Source organism: Oncorhynchus masou, chromosome 2 (assembly GCF_036934945.1).
Source record: "Oncorhynchus masou masou isolate Uvic2021 chromosome 2, UVic_Omas_1.1, whole genome shotgun sequence".
In the NCBI taxonomy this organism is placed as follows: domain Eukaryota; kingdom Metazoa; phylum Chordata; class Actinopteri; order Salmoniformes; family Salmonidae; genus Oncorhynchus; species Oncorhynchus masou.
Window position 1 is genome coordinate 36,107,524 of NC_088213.1, and position 15,769 is coordinate 36,123,292.

Genomic DNA, 15,769 nt, shown 5'->3' on the forward strand with positions numbered 1-15,769 from the left:
CCCTAGTCTAGGCAAGGTACTATCAGACTTCTTTATGAATGATTCTTCGGAGGAGCTGAAAGACTAAATCCTGAGGGAAGCCTGGGTACTTTCACTCCATTGTTTTCCAGGGGTGTAAAGTCAATCACATTTAATCCCTCACTAGTGCCGAGCAGATCCCCTCAATCAAGTCCAGATAGACTGTTATAGATTGTGCCCTTCCAAGCGCTTCATAACAGCAAATCCTCTCTGGAGCTATAGGAGTGGGCGGTCCAGGCAGTAGTCAGCCAGACACTGACTATTGGCTGTTTGTTCTTTCCTTTTTTATGTGATGACATGATGCCCTGGTTCTTTGATCGAGAGAGACAGAGAGATGCTGTTGTAGCTAGCTAACTTCTAAGATCCTCTCCTGTCTAATGTATTCACGGTCTCAGGTTGGAGAGAGAGTGGAGGGAAGGGGGGTGGTGGGGAGGTGATGGGTCAGGTTTCCTGGCTGCCAGGCTGGTTTAAGATAATAGCTTTGATTTAATCCAGAGCAGCGTCCCCGCTCCCACCAGCTCCCACCCGTTCCCCACGTACAGCCATGCTAATATGCCCAGAGGGCTTCTCCTTCAGTAAGTTGAACAGGAGCCTCGCTGGATTTATGGCAAGCAATATCTTGATATCTTTCCAATAGAATGAAACCCTTTATTTCACAAACCAGAGACGATAGAGAAGGGAAGGAATATTCTGCATTCTCACCCCCTCCCTCTCTCCCCTCTCTCAATCCATCTCTGTCACTAGCTCTGAACCTGAGTTGAGGCATTTAGCCAACCTTTTGACCTTAGTGTTTAGTTGTCTGTGCAGTCAGCAGTGCATGGTTATTAATCTCCCTGAGTTAGATGTGTCCTCTGTTCTCCTTAGTGAGTCTGCTACACAGCAGTCCTCTAGTTTAGTCAGTCTACTACTGGGTGAATGTAGGGTCTCAAAGGTCAATTCTGGACTACCTAGTAGTGAGAGTGGTCTCGAACCGACAGGAGGTCAGGAGGAGGTGCCATCTGGAGAGGAACTCTCACATCCGGGGAGGAGAAGGGGATTGGGGGTGTGGTGGGTGACCCCTGACCCTGAGCGGAGGCACTGATGTCAGAGGGCAGAGGAAGCTATGCTCTGCGTAACAACTTGTAGCTCCGCTCCACCATCAAGCTAATCACGGTAATCTACACAGACAGATGTTACCCCACCCAGCTCACAAAGCATGCCTCAACAGGGATGGAGGGAGGGATGTAGGGAGGGGGGGTGGGGGAAACGAGGGAGGCGGGAGGGATGCAGTCCTGCTGGGAAAGCACTGAGGCAATGTGTCAGAAGGCTCCTGCCGGTTGCCGCAGCCCCCCTCCCAACCCCACACAGAGTAGCCGTAAGCCTTGTTCATTGGCCTGGTGGGGAGTCGTAATGCCCCTTTGGCAGTTTATCCAAGGCAACACGCTCCCAATTAAAGGGTCCTTCAAGCAAGATTTACTCCCCACCAAACCCCTAAACACTACACCCCCCTCATCTTCCCTCAGTCCTCCGGCAGCCACTTCTCCTTCCCACTTTCCTCCTTCCTCTCCTTCCTGCCACTGTTAATTCTTCTGCCAGGAGGTGGGCACTCATCGCTCTAGGATCTCACAATGCCAAGGCTTTTAACTGTGAGATCAAAGAGGGTGAGAATTTGCCTGCCGCATGATTACATTGGAGATTTCTGGCAAATCTCACCGGGTAGCCCCATTAGGCTCCATGCTTCTCTCATTTTTCCGCAAGAGCTCCCCTGGGCTGCAAGGCAATTATGCAGTGGTGTGGCATAATATTTCATTCTCCTCACATTGCGTTACTCTATGGTGGAGTTTGCTGCTAACAGCATCATACGGCCCAGGAGGAAGGGAGCTGGTTGCTAACGGCGTCATACTACTGGAAAGACATGGAGATTGGATGGGGGGGGGTGTAAGAGAGAGGAGGGAGAATTCTCAAGGGCATGATGGGTTGCTCTCTTCACTCACTGGATAGGTGGGGACACTATACAGCACTGCATAGAATTAGCATTTATACCCTGCCTTATGTCATTCATAAATGTCTCAGAGAGCGAGGGAGAGATACCGAGAGGAAATGGAGTGGAACTAAGAGGGTGAGGGAGATATAGGTGAGAAGATGGGGAAGGGCATTCTCCTGTCGTTCTGTTCCGTGGTGTGTGGGACCCCAGGCGAGGCTGTTTAGCTGTAGTGATGATGCCGTTCTGCATGCAGACAGCCAGCCAGGCAGGCTATGCCTTACACACTCACAGGTGCTCAGGCTCCCCAGGCTCATCTCCTCTCTCTTCCTCGCCTCTCCACGTCAGCTCATCATCAGCTAGGGCAGGCTTTCATCATATACAGCTCCCAACATGCACCCAGGAGGCCCTGCTAACCCTCCTATAGCTCTTAACCTGAAGCTACTGCTACTCACTGGGTCATGGTCTGAGACCTTGAGCTTTAACATTATGAAGCCAGAGGGTGAACAACGTACACAGACTGTGTTAATCACAGATGCATATAGACCTGCCTCCATCACACACAGGCATCTGTAGCTGTCTCTCCTGATTACGTGTGTGTGTGTGTGTGTGTGTGCTTGGCTTCGCTAATCACTATTAGCAGGTATAGAGTTTGATTAGGATCCACACAGCAATAATTAACATGTCTGTTGGTATCCCATGTTTGGTTCCTCTCCCTGTCCTGAGTGTCAGGGGGTAGGTACAGTTGAAGTCGGTAGTTTACATATACCTTAGCCAAGTACATTTAAACTCCGTTTTTCACAATTCCAGACATTTAATCCTATTAAAAATTCCCTGTCTTAGGTCAGTCAGGATCACCACTTTATTTGAAGAATGTGAAATGTCAGAATAATAGTGGAGAGAATGATTTATTTCAGCTTTTATTTCTTTTGTCACATTCCCAGTGGGTCAGAAGTTTACATACACTTAATTAGTATTTGGTAGCATTGCTTTTAAATTGTTTAATTTGGTTCAAACGTTTCGGTAACCTTCCACAAGCTTCCCACAATAAGTTGGGTGAATGTTGACCCATTCCTCCTGACAGAGCTGGTGTAACTGTCAGGTTTATACTCTTCCTTGCTCGCACACGCTTTTTCAGTTCTGCCCATAAATGTTCTATAGGATTGAGGTCAGGGCTTTGTGATGGCCACTCCAATACCTTGACTTTGTTGTCCTTAAGCCATTTTGCCACAACTTTAGAAGTATGCTTGGGGTCATTGTCCATTTGGAAGACCCATTTGCAACCAAGCTTCATCTTCCTGACTGATGTCTTGAGATGTTGCTTCAATATATCCACATCATTTTCCTTCCTCATGAAGCAATCTATTTTGTGAAGTGCACCAGTCCCTCCTGCAGCAAAGCACCACCACAACATGATGCTGCCACCCCCATGCTTCACGGTTGGGATGGTGTTCTTCGGCTTGCAAGCCTCCCCCTTTTTCTTCCAAACATAACAATGGTCATTATGGCCAAACAGTTTTTGTTTCATTAGAGCAGAGGACATTTCTCCAAAAAGTAAAATTTTTGTCCCCATGTGCAGTTGCAAACTGTAGTCTGGCTTTTTTTATGGCGGTTTTGGAGCAGTGGCTTCTTCCTTGCTGAGCGGCCTTTCAGGTTATGTCGATATAGAACTCGTTTTACTGTGGATATAGATACTTTTGTGCCCGTTTCCTCCAGCATCTTCACAATGTCCTTTGCTGTTGTTCTGGGATTGATTCACACTTTTCACACCAAAGTACGTTCATCTCTAGGAGACAGAACGCGTCTCGTTCCTGACCGGTATGACGGCTACATGGTCCCATGGTGTTTATACTTGGAAACTATTGTTTGTACAGATGAACGTGATACCTTCAGACATTTAGAAATTGCTCCCAAGGATGAACCAGACTTGTGGAGGTCTACAATGTTTTTTATGAGGTCTTGGTTGATTTCTTTTGATTTTCCCATGATGTCAAGCAAAGAGGCACTGAGTTTGAAGGTAGGCCTTGAAATACATTCACAGGTACACCTCGAATTGACTCAAATGATGTCAATTAGCCTATCAGAAGCTTCGAAGGCCATGACATCATTTTCTGGAATTTTCCAAGCCGTTTAAAGGCACAGTCACCTTAGTGTATGTAACCTTTTGACCCACTGGAATTGTGATATAGTGAAATTTGTTGAGTGGTTGAAAAACAAGTTTAATGACCCCAACCTAAGTGTATGTAAACTTCCGACTTCAATTGTACGTAAAGAGGCAGCTGGATCTCACTGCCCAAGGATAGCTGCCTTTAGCCTAAGTTGGATCATGGCTGTCTTAGTGTTGTTTGTAGAGAAAATTATATTTTGGAAGTGAAACTGCTAATAACAGCTGGTCTTATTTTTGTTCTATGTTGCTTGGATTGTTCACATAAACATTCACATTACAGTCCCTTCGTATCATTTTACCTTATCGTTTTACCCACATTGACAGTCTGTTAAATCTTACCCCTCCTCTCCCTCTTCTCCTTTGCCAGAGATCCGCGGTGGCCGGGGGCCTAAGGAGGGGTCACTGAGGTCGCTGCCCCTGTACGACACGCCCTACGAGCCAGCGGAGAATGGAGGGGACTCGGACGGCGAGCGTCCCCGCTGCCCCAGAGAGAGCCGGCTGCCGCAGGATGACGAGAGGCCCCCGGAGGAGTACGACCAGCCCTGGGAGTGGAAGAAGGAGCGCATCTCCAAGGCCTTCGCAGGTACGAGAGCACGTATGTAACACTCCTCTCCTCCTGCTCCACGTCCCCTACATTACTGTCACTCTGTGTCTGTTCTGCTGTCCCTCTCCATCCCGCTAATTGCCCTGGTACCCTTTTCCAGCATTAACCAATGTGATTACTGCTTCTTTCGTGGTTTCTGGGTATCTTATCTTCAGAAAGGCATTGTTAATTTTCATTTTCTTCTCTCTCGTGAAGCATAACGGTAAGTTAATTTGCAGGTGTCTGTTCTGCTGAGTGGGGCCTTTTTCTGGGTGTCTGTCAAGCTTTGGGCATTTATTGTCATGAATCTTGCCCTGGAGGCAGCTCTGCAGAGTGTGGCTGTGCCAGCTAGTGACCAAAGTCATACCAAACATAACCCTAACCTTAAACACACTGTCAACTGGACATTTTAATTAAGACCAAAAAGCAAATTTTAGTTTTCATACATTTTTACAATATATCCAATTTTGACTTTGCTGCTGTCCCGTCTAGCGGAAATCTATCAGTTCCAGGGGAAGTTTCATGACAATAAACGTCAACCTGCAGCTTAGGAGAGACCTTTGGTGTATGGTAGTTAGGGGAGCATGACTGTGTTTGTGTGTTCTCATGCGTTCATATACAGTATACACTACATATACAAAAGTATGTGGACACTCCTTCAAATCAGTGGATTTGGCTATTTCAGCCACACCCATTGCTGACAGGTGTATAAATTTGAGCACACAGCCATGCAATCTCCAACGACAAACATTGGCAGAATAGAATGGCCTTCTTGAAGATCACCTAAGATCACCATGTGCAGTGCCAAGCGTCGGCGCAGTGGTAATGCGCTCTCTGGAGTGATGAATCACGCTTTACCATCTGGCAGTCCAAACGGAGGAATCTGGGTTTGGCGGATGCTACGATAAGGCTTCCTGCCCGAATGCATAGTGCTGTAAGGTTCCAGTGAAGAGCAATCTTAACGCTACAGCATATAATGACATATATAATGACATTCTAGACAATTCTGTGGTTTTGGGGAAGGCCCTTTCCTGTTTCAGCATGACAATGCTCCCGTACACAAAGCAAGGTTCATACAGAAATTGTTTGTCGAGATCGGTGTGGAAGAACTTGACTGGCCAGCACAGAACCCTGACCTCAACCCAATCAAACACCTTTGGGATGAATTGGAATGCCGACTGCGAGCCAGGCCTAACCGCCTAACATCAGTGCCCGACCTCACCAATGCTCTTGTGGCTGAATGGAAGGAAGTCCCTGCAGCAATGTTCCAACATCTAGTGGAAAGCCTTCCCAGAAGAGTGGAGGCTGTTACAGCAGCAGAGGGGGGACCAACTCCATATTAATGCTCATGATTTTGGAATGCGATGTTCGACGAGCTGGTGTCCACATACCTTCGGTCATGTAGTGTATGTGTGCATGTACAGTTGAAGTCGGAAGTTTACATACACTTAGGGTGGAGTCATTAAAACGAGTTTTTCAACCACTCCACAATTTTCTTGTTAACAAACTATAGTTTTGGCAAGTCAGTTAGGACATCAACTTTGTGCATGACACAAGTCATTTTTCCAACAATTGTTTACAGACAGATTATTTCACTTATAATTCACTGTATCACAATTCCAGTGAGTCAGAAGTTTACATAAACTAAGTTGACTGTGCCTTTAAACAGCTTGGAAAATTCCAGAAAATGACGTCATGGCTTTCAAAGCTTCTGAGGCTAATTGACATCATTTGGGTCAATTGGAGGTGTACTTGTGGATGTATTTCAAGGCCTACCTTCAAACCCGGTGCCTCTTTGCTTGACATCATGGGAAAATCAAAGGAAACCAGCCAAGACCTCATAAAAAACATTGTTGACCTCCGAGTCTGGTTCATCCTTGGGAGCAATTTTCAAACGCGTGAAGGTACCACATTCATCTGTACAAACAATCATTTGCAAGTATAAACACCATGGGCCAATGCAGCCGTCATACCGGTCAGGAAGGAGACGCGTTCTGTCTCCTAGAGATGAACGTACTTTGGTGCGAAAAGTGTGAATCAATCCCAGAACAACAGCAAAGGACCTTGTGAAGATGCTGGAGGAAACGGGTACAAAAGTATCTCTGTCCACAGTAAAACAAGTCCTATATCGACATAACCTGAAAGGTTGCTCAGCAAGGAAGAAGCCACTGCTCCAAAACCGCAATAAAAAAGCCAGACTACAGTTTGCAACTGCACATGGGGACAAAGAATTGTACTTTTTGGAGAAATGTCCTCTGGTCTGATGAAATTAAAATAGAACTGTTTGGCCATAATGACCCTCATTATGTTTGGAGGAAAAACGGGGATGCTTGCAAGCCGAAGAACACCATCCCAACCATGAAGCATGGGGTGGCAGCATCATGTTGTGGGGGTGCTTTGCTGCAGGAGGGACTGGTGCTCTTCACAAAATGGATGAGGCAGGACAATTATGGATATTTATTTTTGCCTTTATTTAACTAGCAAGGTAGTTCAGAACATTGTTATTTTCAATTATGGCCTTGGAAAAGTGGGTTAACTGCCTTGTTCAGGGTCAGAATGACAGATATTGACCTTGTTAGCTCGGGGATTCGATCTTGCAACCTTCCGGTTACTAGTCCAATGCTCTAACCACCAGGCTATCTGCCACCCCAATATATTGAAGCAACATCTCAATACATCAGTCAAGAAGTTAAAGCTTGGTCGCAAATGGGTCTTCCAAATGGACAATGACCCCAAGCATACTTCCAAAGTTGTGGCAAAATGGCTTAAGGACAACAAAGTCAAGGTATTGGAGTGGCCATCACAAAGCCCTGACCTCAATCCTATAGAATATTTGTGGGCAGAACTGAAAAAGAGTGTGCGAGCAAGGAGGCCTATAAACCGGACTCAGTTACATCAGCTCTCTCAGGAGGAATGGGTCAAAATTCAACCAACTTATTGTGGGAAGCTTGTGGAAGGCTACCGGAAACGTTTGACCCAATTTAAACAATTTAAAGGCAATGCTACCAAATACTAATTGAGTGTATGTAAACTTCTGACCCACTGGGAATGTGATCAAATCAAATGTATTTATATAGCCCTTCGTACATCACCTGATATCTCAAAGTGCTGTACAGAAACCCAGCCTAAAACCCCAAACAGCAAGCAATGCAGGTGTAGAAGCACGGTGGCTAGGAAAGACTCCCTAGAAAGGCCAAAACCTAGAGAGGAACCAGGCCATGTGGGGTGGCCAGTCCTCTTCTGGCTGTGCCGGGTGGAGATTATAACAGAACATGGCCAAGATGTTCAAATGTTCATTAATGATCAGCATGGTCAAATAATAATAAGGCAGAACAGTTGAAACTGGAGCAGCAGCACGGCCAGGTGGACTGGGGACAGCAAGGAGTCATCATGTCAGGTAGTCCTGAGGCATGGTCCTAGGGCTCAGGTCCTCCGAGAGAGAGAAAGAAAGAGCACACTTAAATTCACACAGGACACCGAATAGGACAGGAGAAGTACTCCAGATATAACAAACTGACCCTAGCCCCCCGACACATAAACTACTGCAGCATAAATACTGGAGGCTGAGACAGGAGGGGTCAGGAGACACTGTGGCCCCATCCGAGGACACCCCCGGACAGGGCCAAACAGGAAGGATATAACCCCACCCACTTTGCCAAAGCACAGCCCCCACACCACTAGAGGGATATCTTCAACCACCAACTTATCATCCTGAGACAAGGCCGAGTATAGCCCACAAAGATCTCCGCCACGGCACAACCCAAGGGGGGGCGCCGCCAACCCAGACAGGAAGATCACATCAGTGACTCAACCCACTCAAGTGACGCACCCCTCCTAGGGACGGTATGAAAGAGCCCCAGTAAGCCAGTGACTCAGCCCCTGTAATAGGGTTAGAGGCAGAGAATCCCAGTGGAAAGAGGCAGGCAGAGACAGCAAGGGCGGTTCGTTGCTCCAGAGCCTTTCCGTTCACCTTCCCACTCCTGGGCCAGACTACACTCAATCATATGACCCACTGAAGAGATGAGTCTTCAGTAAAGACTTAAAGGTTGAGACAGAGTCTGCGTCTCTCACGTGGGAAAGCAGACCATTCCATAAAAATGGAGCTCTATAGGAGAAAGCCCTGCCTCCAGCTGTTTGCTTAGAAATTCTAGGGACAATTAGGAGGCCTGCGTCTTGTGACCGTAGCGTACGTGTAGGTATGTACGGCAGGACCATATCAGAGCGATAAGTAGGAGCAAGCCCATGTAATGCTTTGTAGGTTAGCAGTAAAACCTTGAAATCAGCCCTTGCCTTGACAGGAAGCCAGTGTAGGGAGGCTAACACTGGAGTAATATGATCAAATATTTGGGTTCTAGTCAGGATTCTAGCAGCCATATTTAGTACTAACTGAAGTTTATTTAGTGCTTTATCCGGGTAGCCGGAAAGTAGAGCATTACAGTAGTCTAACCTAGAAGTGACAAAAGCATGGATTAATTTTTCTGCATCATTTTTGGACAGAAAGTTTCTGATTTTTGCAATGTTACGTAGATGGAAAAAAGCTGTCCTTGAAATGGTCTTGATATGTTCTTCAAAAGATAGATCAGGGTCCAGAGTAACACCGAGGTCCTTCAGTTTTATTTGAGATGACTGTACAACCATTAAGATTAATTGTCAGATTCAACAGAAGATCTCTTTGTTTCTTGGGACCTAGAACAAGCATCTCTGTTTTGTCCGAGTTTAAAAGTAGAAAGTTTGCAGCCATCCACTTCCTTATGTCTGAAACACATGCTTCTAGCGAGTGCAATAGAAGATGAAAGAAATTAAAGCTGAAATAAATAATTCTCTACTATTAGTCTGACATTTCACATTCTTCAAATAAAGTGGTGATCCTAAATTACCTAAGACAGAGAATGTTTACTCAGATTGAATGTCAGGAATTGTGAAAAAGTAAGTTTAAATGTATTTGGTGAAACGTACGACTTCAACTGTATGTGTGCATCTGTCTGTCTGTCTCAATGTTACTGAATGTCAACTGTGGTTTAGAGAGCTCCAGCATAGCTTACACAGCCATAACTGAACAGGGCTGTTCCAGGACAAACTCTGGTTTTGGAAGACATACACAAACACACAAAAAGAGAGGAGGAAAAACCAACACCTTTCCTCGATTTGAAGCTATACTATACCAAATATTTAAACATCCTTTAAAGGTTTTAAATTTTTTATTTATTTACCTCTTCCTCCTCTTTCCTTGACCTTTATTCTTTGAACAGCTCTGCTCTGTTCTGACTGCATTAGCTTCAAGGGCTCTGTAAGTGGCAGTGGATCAGAACCAGAGTCAAGGAAGGACAACACCTATAAATCCCTCACAGGTACCACTAACACACACCACCCGGGCTGGTCTCTGTCCTTCTGTTTCTATTTGTCTGTATTTACTTTTTCTATGTTTCTCTTTTTCATACTGCAGTAAATGTGTGCTGTCTCTTTCAGCTATGAGGAAAAACGGATGTTGGTTTCTTTCCTTCATTTATTTTCCCCTCATTATTTTCTCTTTCATCCGGCACTAAGACAACATTATTTAGGATGCTATTTACAAACACTCCTCTCACATTATTTCCTTTGATGGTAATTAATTTCATTTGCTCGGGATGTCAAAGTTACGTCCGCTGTGGGAGAACAGAGGTAAGAGTGCTGAAGTTATCCTTCAAAGAGGAAGACTGGGGTTGGAGAAATGCTTTGATTAATTGCCGGTCTTCAACCTTTTTCTGTTCCATTCAGCCCATAATGATATCCCAGTGTTTGGTTTAGAGAGACTTCTCTCACAATCTGTCATAAAACAATGCTTTCTGAAAGAAGAACCCCCTCCCTTCCCTCCCTTTCTCTCAGCTTGTGTGGCTCTGTTCTAGACATATTGATCATCAAAAAGCTCAGACATTTCAACAACTTCATATGAAAAGGGCCTCAACTCTAACACTGTCCATAGACCTACGTCTTAAAGGTGAAAGCTCTGGTAGACCTAGGTCTTCTATATCCTGGCTGTTTGAAGATTAGATCATCGTCAGAGCACTGTGAGAAGTGTGTCATCATTATGCGACCCTGGCGACTGCAGATAGAGATGGGGGGGGGGGGGGTTGAATGAGCCGGTACCTCATGCTCAGCCAGAAGTCTCAGATCACTCAAGACAGGTCTTGGACCCAGTCCAAGGGTCAGGGCGATGGACTGTCCCTTTCTCCTCGCTGTCACCTTAATGACTTGTCGTCTGTTACCATTGGGGGTGTTAGGTACTTTCCACCGAGCTTCAGATATTGTGTATGTGATGCGTTTCATATTCTGTTGGTGAAGTTAAATTGTTTGCATTTTAAACCCCCATTTGCATAGATGAATAATGATATTGTTCACTCTTCAAATCTCGTTGGTGGTTTTCAGCCGCTTGAAGATGCCACGTAGATTCTGTTGATATTTAGACGTTTGTGTGCGGAATTAACGTGTCGGCACGCAAAACAGTAACGGTTAATGGAGAAAAATGCACCCCCATAAATAGTGCAGAGTGGGTGTATAAGAGGTATTAAACAAGCACCCAAATGTAGCCACCTTTATCTCTCTCTAGCTGAACACTGTAATGCCATTTGAATAAAGCGCTGTTTGTCTTCATTAGAGCTGTATAAGGGACAGAACTGTAATGCCACCTGCATGTAAACCACCTCCTCTCCTTAGCTGTCCCTGCCGCGTGGGGCTGCCTGCCTCCCTGCTGCGTGGGGCTGCCTGCCTCCCTGCCGCGTGGGGCTGCCTGCCTCCCTGCCTCCCTGCCTAGTGCATCCACACATGCAGTACATGTTGTTGGTTTTACAGGTCCTCTCATATTATTCTCTGTTTTACAGGTCCTCTCATATTATTCTCTGTTTTACAGGTCCTCTCATATTATTCTCTGTTTTACAGGTCCTCTCATATTATTCTCTGTTTTACAGGTCCTCACATATTATTCTCTGTTTTACAGGTCCTCTCATATTATTCTCTGTTTTACAGGTCCTCTCATATTATTCTCTGTTTTACAGGTCCTCTCATATTATTCTCTGTTTTACAGGTCCTCTCATATTATTCTCTGTTTTACAGGTCCTCTCATATTATTCTCTGTTTTACAGGTCCTCTCATATTATTCTCTGTTTTACAGGTCCTCTCATATTATTCTCTGTTTTACAGGTCCTCTCATATTATTCTCTGTTTTACAGGTCCTCTCATATTATTCTCTGTTTTACAGGTCCTCTCATATTATTCTCTGTTTTACAGGTCCTCTCATATTATTCTCTGTTTTACAGGTCCTCTCATATTATTCTCTGTTTTACAGGTCCTCACATATTATTCTCTGTTTTCACCTTCCCACTCCTGGGCCAGACTACACTCAATCATATGACCCACTGAAGAGATGAGTCTTCAGTAAAGACTTAAAGGTTGAGACAGAGTCTCTCATATTATTCTCTGTTTTACAGGTCCATTCCATAAATATTATTCTCAGCTGTTTGCTTTACAATTAGGTCCTCTCATATTATTCTCTGTTTTACAGGTCCTCTCATATTATTCTCTGTTTTACAGGTCCTCCATATTATTCTCTGTTTTACAGGTCTTGACTCAGTGTACATACTTATTCTCAAATATTTGTTTTACAGGTAGCAGCCTATTTAGTACTAACTGAAGTTTATTTATTCTCTCCGGGTTTTACAGTAGTCCTAACCTCAAAAGCATATTATTCTCTGTTTTACAGGTTTCTCATATTTTTCTGTTTTACAGGTCCTCTCATATTATTCTCTGTTTTACAGGTCCTCTCATATTATTCTCTGTAACACCAGGTCCTTCAGTTTTATTTGAGATGACTGTACAACCATTAAGATTAATTGTCAGATTCAACAGAAGTCTCTTTGTTTCTTGGGACCTAGAACAAGCATCTCTGTTTTGTTTTACAGGTTTCCTCCACTTCTTATTATTCTCTCTGAGTGCAATAGAAGATTTACAGCTGAAATAAATAATTCTCTACTATTAGTCTGACATTTCATATTCTTCAAATAATTTGGTCTCTAAATTACCTAAGACAGGTCCTCTCATTATGTATTTCTCTGTTTTACAGGTCCTGTCTCAATATACTATTCTCTGTTTTACAGGTCCTCTCATATTATTCTCTGTTTTACAGGTCCTCTCATATTATTCTCTGTTTTACAGGTCCTCACACAAATATTACCTTTCTCTGTTTTACAGGTCCTTCATATTATTCTCTGTTTTACTTCCTCCTCTTTCCTTGACCTTTATTCTCTGTTTTACAGGTCCTCACATATTATTCTCTGTTTTACAGGTCCTCTCATATTATTCTCTGTTTTACAGGTCCTCTCATATTATTCTCTGTTTTACAGGTCCTCTCATATTATTCTCTGTTTTACAGGTCCTCTCATATTATTCTCTGTTTTACAGGTCCTCTCATATTATTCTCTGTTTTACAGGTCCTCTCATATTATTCTCTGTTTTACAGGTCCTCTCATATTATTCTCTGTTTTACAGGTCCTCACATATTATTCTCTGTTTTACAGGTCCTCTCATATTATTCTCTGTTTTACAGGTCCTCTCATATTATTCTCTGTTTTACAGGTCCTCTCATATTATTCTCTGTTTTACAGGTCCTCATATTATTCTCTGTTTTACAGGTCCTCTCATATTATTCTCTGTTTTACAGGTCCTCTCATATTATTCTCTGTTTTACAGGTCCTCTCATATTATTCTCTGTTTTACAGGTCCTCTCATATTATTCTCTGTTTTACAGGTCCTCTCATATTATTCTCTGTTTTACAGGTCCTCTCATATTATTCTCTGTTTTACAGGTCCTCTCATATTATTCTCTGTTTTACAGGTCCTCTCATATTATTCTCTGTTTTACAGGTCCTCTCATATTATTCTCTGTTTTACAGGTCCTCTCATATTATTCTCTGTTTTACAGGTCCTCTCATATTATTCTCTGTTTTACAGGTCCTCTCATATTATTCTCTGTTTTACAGGTCCTCTCATATTATTCTCTGTTTTACAGGTCCTCTCATATTATTCTCTGTTTTACAGGTCCTCTCATATTATTCTCTGTTTTACAGGTCCTCTCATATTATTCTCTGTTTTACAGGTCCTCTCATATTATTCTCTGTTTTACAGGTCCTCTCATATTATTCTCTGTTTTACAGGTCCTCTCATATTATTCTCTGTTTTACAGGTCCTCTCATATTATTCTCTGTTTTACAGGTCCTCTCATATTATTCTCTGTTTTACAGGTCCTCTCATATTATTCTCTGTTTTACAGGTCCTCTCATATTATTCTCTGTTTTACAGGTCCTCTCATATTATTCTCTGTTTTACAGGTCCTCTCATATTATTCTCTGTTTTACAGGTCCTCTCATATTATTCTCTGTTTTACAGGTCCTCTCATATTATTCTCTGTTTTACAGGTCCTCTCATATTATTCTCTGTTTTACAGGTCCTCTCATATTATTCTCTGTTTTACAGGTCCTCTCATATTATTCTCTGTTTTACAGGTCCTCTCATATTATTCTCTGTTTTACAGGTCCTCTGTTTTACATATTATTCTCTGTTTTACAGGTCCTCTCATATTATTCTCTGTTTTACAGGTCCTCTCATATTATTCTCTGTTTTACAGGTCCTCTCATATTATTCTCTGTTTTACAGGTCCTCTCATATTATTCTCTGTTTTACAGGTCCTCTCATATTATTCTCTGTTTTACAGGTCCTCTCATATTATTCTCTGTTTTACAGGTCCTCTCATATTATTCTCTGTTTTACAGGTCCTCTCATATTATTCTCTGTTTTACAGGTCCTCTCATATTATTCTCTGTTTTACAGGTCCTCTCATATTATTCTCTGTTTTACAGGTCCTCTCATATTATTCTCTGTTTTACAGGTCCTCTCATATTATTCTCTGTTTTACAGGTCCTCTCATATTATTCTCTGTTTTACAGGTCCTCTCATATTATTCTCTGTTTTACAGGTCCTCTCATATTATTCTCTGTTTTACAGGTCCTCTCATATTATTCTCTGTTTTACAGGTCCTCTCATATTATTCTCTGTTTTACAGGTCCTCTCATATTATTCTCTGTTTTACAGGTCCTCTCATATTATTCTCTGTTTTACAGGTCCTCTCATATTATTCTCTGTTTTACAGGTCCTCTCATATTATTCTCTGTTTTACAGGTCCTCTCATATTATTCTCTGTTTTACAGGTCCTCTCATATTATTCTCTGTTTTACAGGTCCTCTCATATTATTCTCTGTTTTACAGGTCCTCTCATATTATTCTCTGTTTTACAGGTCCTCTCATATTATTCTCTGTTTTACAGGTCCTCTCATATTATTCTCTGTTTTACAGGTCCTCTCATATTATTCTCTGTTTTACAGGTCCTCTCATATTATTCTCTGTTTTACAGGTCCTCTCATATTATTCTCTGTTTTACAGGTCTGTTTTACAGGTCTCATATTATTCTCTGTTTTACAGGTCCTCTGTTTTACAGGTCCTCATATTATTCTCTGTTTTACAGGTCCTCTCATATTATTCTCTGTTTTACAGGTCCTCTCATATTATTCTCTGTTTTACAGGTCCTCGCATATTATTCTCTGTTTTACAGGTCCTCGCATATTATTCTCTGTTTTACAGGTTTGGTTAATCACTCATCATCGCTGCCCCCCCCTTCCCACTCAGGCATTGACTTTGTGATGGATGAGACAGAGGGAGTGAGGAAGATCCATTTAAATTTGGCCATATGAAGAAGGCCTCTGTGTGATAGTGGTTGGTATGTATGTGCGTGCGTGCGTGCGTGCGTGCATGCGGGGGTACACACACTTGCATGTGTATGTACAGACTGTGTGTGTGTGTGTCCATGTTCAATATCCACACCACACACTAATACACCCAGACATTGAACAGGCAGCCATTGGAAATCTGAGTAGTGCCTCATTGTGTCTGGCTAGAGAGCCAGTGTTACTTAATCCATAGGCCCTGTTGCTGCCTATTAAACACCATGAGGTTGGCTGAT

At 43.1% G+C, this 15,769-nt stretch overlaps 1 protein-coding gene across 7 annotated transcripts in view; it reads left to right on the forward strand.

The window, feature by feature from the left end:
• LOC135504152 (SH2 domain-containing adapter protein F-like) overlaps positions 1–15,769 on the forward strand; it is a 133,172-nt gene that overhangs the window by 87,028 nt on the left and 30,375 nt on the right. For 2 of the 7 annotated variants that reach the window (XM_064922479.1, XM_064922503.1), the window contains exons 3-4: positions 4,513–4,740; positions 9,978–10,076. In XM_064922479.1, coding sequence (XP_064778551.1) covers positions 4,513–4,740; positions 9,978–10,076 — 327 coding nt within the window. The remainder of the gene's footprint in view (positions 1–4,512; positions 4,741–9,977; positions 10,077–15,769) is intronic. The other 5 variants (XM_064922488.1, XM_064922510.1, XM_064922495.1 and 2 more) reach the window with 3 other exon arrangements.